This window comes from Mandrillus leucophaeus, unplaced genomic scaffold (assembly GCF_000951045.1).
Source record: "Mandrillus leucophaeus isolate KB7577 unplaced genomic scaffold, Mleu.le_1.0 Scaffold174, whole genome shotgun sequence".
Classification (NCBI taxonomy): Eukaryota; Metazoa; Chordata; class Mammalia; order Primates; family Cercopithecidae; genus Mandrillus; species Mandrillus leucophaeus.
Window position 1 is genome coordinate 4,053,383 of NW_012101743.1, and position 7,794 is coordinate 4,061,176.

Consider the following 7,794-nt stretch of genomic DNA (forward strand, 5'->3'; position numbering starts at 1 on the left):
GAATCTGCTTCACCCCTTCTTGCACATATTTGTGTTCCCTAAAGGGGCAAGGTGGTAAGGAGGATGGCATAATGGCAGAGGTAGGGAGGGGGAGTGGAGAAGGATGTATGGGTCAGTGCAAACTCACAATGACACTTGATAAACTTCTGTGATGTGCAGGGCCTATTGTTGATGGCAACTCAGGGATGTCATTTCATGAAAGGAGACCTCCTTGTCATTTTGTTTAAATGGCCTTTTTTTTTTTTTTTGATGTGGAATCTCGCTCTGTTGCCCAGGCTGAAGTGCAGTGGTGCGATCTTGGCTCACTGCAACCTCTGCCTCCTAGGTTCAAGCCTCCCACGTAGGTGGGATTACAGGTGCCTGCCACCACCCCCAGCTATTTTTTTTTTTGTATTTTTGATAGAGATGGGGTTTCACCATCTTGGCCAGGCTGGTCTTGAACTCCTGACCTCGTGATTCACCCGCCTCAGCCTCCCAAAGTGTTAGGATTACAGGAGTGAGCCACTGTGCCCAGCCTTAAATGGCTTTTTAAAAACAATTTGCACCTATACCATACTAACCACAATTGGCACACAAAAACAAATATATTGCGAATTTGCCTCTTTATTGATAACATAAGTTCAGAGGAGATAAGGGTAGCCTGAGCGGCACGGGCAGCCCAGGTGTCAGTGGCACCAGAAAAACCCATCTCCAAACTAGCTCCTGAAGAAGGATGGCATTCTAGGGCTCGTCCAAGATGATGTAGACACAGTTGTCTGGGTCAGCAAGTAGTTCATTGGCGAGCATTAATTCCCTCTGATACCGCTTACATCTGGCCCTTTTATTCTTAAACCAAACCTACAATCAGAGGGAAAAGGGGATTGGTTCAGTATATTGAACAGTTAATGTCATAATAGAAAAACACAGTATGCAGCTTTATATGCTATTGTGATTTTAGACTGCATCAGGAGAAGCTATTTCCTCATTGCTAAAATACCTTAGGAAAGTTAACAACACAGCCCCTGGCCCTTCAGCTCACCCTTAGTGAGCACCAGCTTTGTGCCAAGTCCTGGAATAAGCTTATTACTTTGTATCTCTCTTCTCCATTTTATTATTTATTTATTTATTTATTTATTTATTTATTTATTTATTTATTGAGACAAGGTCTTGCTGTTTTGCCTGGGCTGGGGTCCAGTGGTGCAATCATAGCTCACTGTGACATTGAACCCCTGGGCTCAAGAGATCCTCCCACCTCATCCTCCCAAGTAGCTGGTACTAGAGGTACATGACACTATGCCCAGCTGTTTTAATTTTTCTGTAGAGATAGGGTCTCGCTATGTTGCCCAGGCTGGTCTTGAGCTCCTGGCCTCAAGCGATCTTCCCACCTTGGTCTCCCAAAGTGTTGGGATTACAAGCGTGAGCCGCTGCGCCCAGCCCCAGTTTTAATACTCTTTAATGGTTACTTCCAGGTATTGGATGCAGTTCTGGCTTATGAGTTGTTCCAGGTCCTTGCTGTTAATTCAATGCCTGGCAACAGGGTAACAAAAGGTGTGCATCTGACAAGTGACCATCAGCTGTCCAGCTGCCGCCTGCTCCCTCCTCACTAGGAGTTTCACCTTGTTCGTGGGAGAAGTTCGGCATGGTAAAAAGTGGGCCTAATTTCAAATCGTTTTCAGGGGACTGTTTAAAAAATCCATCTTGGTATGTAGTAAATAATAGGAAAGAGCACACTGGAAATTTTAGACAGGTTTCCTTCCAGGATGTCTAAGGGATCATTTGTCCTCTGGCAAGAGAGGCCTGGACACTGTCTTGATAATTTTAGCCTGTAGCATTAAGGAAAGTTGAAACCAACTCGACCCAAATTAACTGAAACGCTCAAAAATCTTTACCCGCCCAACAGTTTAGGGGAAAGAGGCATACCATTGTCACCAATGCCAAATCTTCGTTCTCCAACCTGCTGCACCCTCCAAACCTTCCTGGGCTCAGGACAAGGTCAGCTCACTCTGTTTTAGCTACAGCTCCAGGATCCTGGACTGGAGGTGCTGTAGCCCAGTGTGGCAGGGCACCCTAGGCCCTGCTACTCAACCAGGAGATCTGAATCCCACCCCTAATCCTAAGGCAAAAAGGTGGAACCAGCATTTTAGGAAGATGGTTAACATCAATGTGGGGGAAGAGTCACAAATATGGCTCCTCCCTAAATATCTGCCAACAATTAAAAAGCAAACAGACAAAGAGAACCTGTCAGTTACATGTCACTATCCTCTCAGCGTCCTCGTTAATGGAGTTTATATTGTATTTATTACTTTCAAAAGTTCTCAAACTGCAAGTTGTTTTTGTTGTTGTTGTTGTTGTTTTTTGAGACGGAGTCTCTCTCTGTTGCCCAGGCTGGAGTGCAGTGGCCGGATCTCAGCTCACTGCAAGCTCCGCCTCCTGGGTTTAGGCCATTCTCCTGCCTCAGCCTCCCAAGTAGCTGGGACTACAGGCACCCGCCACCTCGCCCGGCTAGTTTTTTGTATTTTTTTTAGTAGAGACGGGGTTTTACCGTGTTAGCCAGGATGGTCTCGATCTCCTGACCTCGTGATCCGCCCGTCTCGGCCTCCCAAAGTGCTGGGATTACAGGCGTAAGCCACCGCGCCCAGCCTTCAAACTGCAAATTGTAAGTGGCACAAAGGGCCTTCTTTCTCTGCCTGACATGTCTTTTTCACTTTCCCATTTAAGGATTTGCAGTCTTTCTGCTGCATGAGGCCAGTCTCTAAAAGTCTAAAAGAGCTCATTTTGGGAGGTTTCAAGTGTACCACTGGTCAAATCTATAAACATAACCCAAGTGTACAGTGGGTTAACTGGTATGTTCTGATATTAGGTCTACATTCCCAATACTGGTTTCATAAACCAGTTGCATTATATCCGCAAAAGCTATGGGGACACTATGTATTACTTTCTTGGGGGAAATTTATGCTGTATAGTTTGGAGATACTTGAGAACATTCTGTCTCTTCCCTTATTTGCATCTTGTGGCTCATATTCTTTTCAGAGAACTATGGAGAGAATATTATGTAAACCCAGGGAGGGGAAAAACAACTCACCAAAACCTTGTTTTTCTTTTCCTCTGAGTTTGCCTTACCAGCCCAAGAACAGCGGTCCCAACCTCTTTTCAACTTCTCCAACCCGAACCAGGTGTGACTGTGAGCCCACCCTTTGCCATTAGGATGTCAGCACTCAGTGACCTGCTTTGTTAGGCTGCTTTTTTGAACAACCCACCACAGATCTGCAGTGCATTTCCCTCACTACACTCACACATGAACTCTGCATAAAAGCTAATAATAAGGTCATCCTGATTTTTGTTTTCTTTTCTTTTTTTTGAAAAGATCACTTTCATACTATGTATGGTTTTCTTTAGTCTTAAGTGGTCATCATTTGAATCCTATGACCTACAAATTAGTTAACACTGCTTAAAGGAATGAAAAGTATTTGAAATTAACATGGGTGTGAATCTACTCTAAAATGAGGGCCACCTCTCCAAACAAATTCCAGAAAACCGACGCCTTCAAAAAAGTACCACCAAAAAGAAATATAAATCCTTGGATGGATAGAAATTCCTCAAGAGAATAGTCACTTACACATTTAGTAGTTTGATAATGTTGAATTTGTATGGTATGTGCAAAGCCTATTTTGCCCATATTTTTCTCTAACCTTTTCACCCTTCTTGGTCAATTGAAATGAGTTCAATATTACTCAATTACTCATTTTGTTTCATTCTTTAGACAATTTTCCAAAGCATAGAAACCTTACAAACCTTCCTCAATTCCAAAATAATGTGACTATTTTAGCAATATTTTCAGGTTGACACATCAAAGTATTTTAGAAAATTAAAACTTAGCACTGCCACTGTCTATACTGCTTTACCAATAACTTAAAAACAAAAGGAGGAGGACCAGGGGCTTGGACATTTAAGCTATCTTCCCATCAGTCTCAGCTTAACTAAATATACATTATTTAGTCATGTAACGCGTTCTATGGGTGAATTAGTCCCTCATCCCAATATTTATAAATTCACTCATTTAGCTAAGTGTTTATGCCTGGCTTTAAATAATTTAGTACACTCGAACCCTCTTATAACCCTGCTCCTCCCTGCATTAACTTGAATACTTCTAAGGTAAGACTGAGCCCCACCATGACTCTACACAGAAATTGCTCCTAAAAGATACCAGTGTTAGAAGGAGTCGAATTTTATTTATTGGATACATACATATATGTATATATGTATTTTATATATGTATATATAAAACACATATATGTGTTTCTTATGTATGTATTTGTTTAATTTTGTACACAGATTAGGAGAAGCAGTTTTTTGTTTTGTTTTTCCTTTAGTCAAATCATGTTCCCTAATGGGAATAGGAAAGAGGAAAGAACCATAAGCTGGAGCTTACTCCCTTTTCTACCGACAAAGAACCCAAACTTCAAAACTTATTTGCCAACATAAAAAAGACAATAATAAAAACAACAACTTTAGAATGTTCAGGACAAAGCCTTCAATGCCCTGAAGCAGGTTTTAGAATGGCTGCCCTCTCAAATTGCTTTTTCAAGTGTACTGACCCGCACTTTGTCTTCAGTCACACCTAAGTTTTCGGCAAGTTCCCTTCTGTGGAGAGAAAATCACACATGGTTAGTATTCAAGGTTGTGGATGGAACGAAATATATAGTATGTACTATATACTTCATGCTTGTTTTACAATTTATAATCTCCCCCTCTCACACCTCCCCCAAGCATATACTTTTCTCTAATTCCCAGGTCCATGGTTGCTTTAGAAATGGTTTACCCTCATCACAAAATTTAAGGTGATGTTAACAACTCAGTAATCAAGAGAAATTTTTTTTTGTTCTTTTTTAAATTGAGACAAGGTCTCACTCTGTCTCCTAGGCTGGAGTTCTGTGGCGTGATTTCAGCTCACTGCAACCTCCGCCTCTAGGGTTCAAGCGATTCTCGTGCCTCGGCCTCTCGAGTAGCTGCGATTACAGGCACATACCACCACGCCCAGTTGATTTTTGTATTTTTAGTAGAGATGGGGTTTTGTCATGTTGACCAGGCTGGTCTCGAACTCGTGACCTCAGGCGATCCGCCTGTCTCAGCCTCCCAAAGTGCTGGGATTTGGGGCATGAACCACGGCACCCCGCCAAGATGAATAATTTTAATGCATTATTATTATTATTATTATTTGAGACAGGGTCTCACTGTCGTCTAGGCTGGAGTGCAGTGGCAGGATCACTGTTCACTACAGCCTCCATGTCCTGGGCTCGAACGATCCTCCTGCCTCAGTCTTCCAAGTATCTGGGAGTACAGGCACGCATCACCACACCCACCTGGCTAATTTTTAAAGTTTTATTTAGAGACGGGGTTTCACCATGTTGCCCAGGCTGTTCTTGAACTCCTGGATTCAAGCAATCTTCCCACCTCGGCCTCCCAAAAGTGCTGGGATTATAGGCCTGAGCCACCGTGCCTGGCCCTAATGCACTATTTTAACAAATAACAATTAATGCAAAAATTTGTGATGAGGGCCAGGCGCGGTGGCTCAGGCCTGTAATCCCAGCAGTTTGGGAGGCCGAGGTGGGCAGACTGCTTGGGCCCAGAAGTTTGAGACCAGCCTGGGCAACATGGTGAAGCTTTATCTCTACACAAAAAAATACAAAAATTAGCCAGGTGTGGTGGCCTGTGCCTGCAGTCCCAGCTACTCAGGAGGCTGACACGGGAGGATGGCTTGAACCCAGGAAGCGAAGGCTGCAGAGAGCTGAAATGGCACTGCTGCACTCCAACCTGGGCCACAGAGAGAGACTCTGTCTCAAAACAAAACAAAACAAAAAAACAGAAAAAAAAACAACCAACCAAACAACAACAACAAAAAAACTATGATGAACAAATTATCAAAATTTTAAATAAAGGAAGGATCTAGCACTGTAGTTGCATGACAGTACCTCATTCTCCTTACCCCAATTTCAACAAAATTTTATTTATAAAAACAGACCAGAGTTGGGTATGGTGGCTCACTCCTGCAATCCCAGCAACTTAGGAGGCTGAGGTGGGAGGATTGCTTGAGGCCAGGAGTTCAGCTTGGGTGACAGATCCCCCACTCAAAAACAACAACAACAACAACAAAAAAAACAAAAACAGGCCATCATCACGGGTAATAAAAGAAAAAATAGATAAACTGGACTATATCAAATTTAAAACTTCTGTATATCAAAAGGTACAATGAACCCAGTAAAAACACAACTTATAGAATGGAAGGAAATATTTGCAAATCACATCTGATAAGGGGTTAATATCCAGAATATATAAAGAGCTCCTATAACCCAATAACCAAAAAAAGAAAAAAAAGAAAAGAAAGAAAGAAAAAAAGAAAAAGCCACTCAGATTTTAAAATGGGTAAAGGACTTAAAGAGACATTTCTCCAAAGAAGGTATACAAATGGCCACTAAGCACATGAAAGGATGCACAACATCACCAATCATTAGGAAAATGCAAATCGAAACTATAATGAAGTATCACCTCACACCCATTAGGATGGCTATGTAAAAGACCCCAGAAAATAACAAGTGTTGGTGAGGATGTGGAGAAACTGGAACCCCCATGTACTGTTGGTGTGTATGCACCTATATCTACAAAATTGAGTATTATTTAGCCTTAAAAAGGAAAGAAATTGTACTATATGCTGCAATATGGATGAACCTTGAAGACCTTATGCTAAGTGAAATAAGTCAGTGACAAAAATGCAAATACTGTATGATTCTACTTACATGAGGTACCTAGAGTAGTCAAAATAATAGAGACATAAAATAAAACAGTAGAATGGTGGTTGTCAGGGGTTGGGGAAAGGCGGAAAAGGGGAGTTGCTTAACTGGTATAGAGATTTAGCTTGGCAACATGAGAAGAATTCTAGAGCTCTATTGCACAACAGTGTGAACATACTTAACACAACTGAACTCTATACTTAAAAAGCGGTTTAGACGGTAAATTTCACGTCTGTGTATTTTACCACATCTTTAAAAAAGGGAGGCACGAACTAGTTTCCAGGTTTCATTCACATAAACCTTGCAATAAAATATTTACCTTGATGCCCAGGAGGTGAACATCCCCCTCCACACCAGCACAAAGGCAGGCAAGGACCCCCAGTGGCTTTTTCCTCATGACTGGGTGGGGCAAGGGAGAGAAAAAGATGCCTCGAAACGAACTTGGATCTCGCGGCTCCTGGAGCAGGACACTTACCTTGTGGGCACATCAGGGTATTGAGTGCGTTGGAAAACACTTTCCAGCTCCTGCACCTGCAACGGCGTGAACTTCTTGCGCCGAATTCGTGGCTGCATGTTCTCGGGCTGCGGATCCTCCATGGCCGCCTGGGCCGGCTCCTCCAGGGGCTGCTGCAGCTGCCTAGGCTCCTGGTTTCCACCGCCGCCCTCGTGGATCATGCCGCCATAGCGGTTCATGTAATTCTCGTGGTTCACGCCGCCCTCAGGGTTCATATTACCCATGAGGCCTGGAGCTCCTTGGCCAACATGGCCTTCTACCCTTGATGCTGCCCCCAGCTCAGGTGTGGAGCTTATTTTTACCTGGTATACATTCAGGCAGTAGAACTTGGTGTCATGGACGCGCGAACGTGCCATGGCTGGAGTGCTGCGCCCCTTACACAAACCCCGTGGCGTCTGCAGCTGGAGCTGGGGGTCAGAGGGTGGAGCTGGTTCCTGTTCTCATGCTTGGTATTGGTTACAGTTGCAATCGGGGGACTTGCTTATGCGCACAAGCAAGAGAGGGAATGGAGAGGAG

General features: G+C 43.3%; 1 protein-coding gene across 1 annotated transcript; it reads right to left on the reverse strand.

Annotated features, from left to right (window-relative positions):
- Window positions 1–591: 591 nt before the first annotated feature.
- LOC105537531 (rhox homeobox family member 1-like) lies at window positions 592–7,705 on the reverse strand. The gene is made up of 3 exons (XM_011977174.1): window positions 7,240–7,705; window positions 4,575–4,620; window positions 592–837 (listed from the first exon to the last, which is right to left on the reverse strand). The coding sequence occupies exons 1-3, from the start codon at window positions 7,632–7,634 to the stop codon at window positions 721–723; spliced, it is 558 nt and encodes a 185-aa protein (XP_011832564.1). The 5' UTR covers window positions 7,635–7,705; the 3' UTR covers window positions 592–720.
- Between the last annotated feature and the right edge of the window lie 89 nt (window positions 7,706–7,794).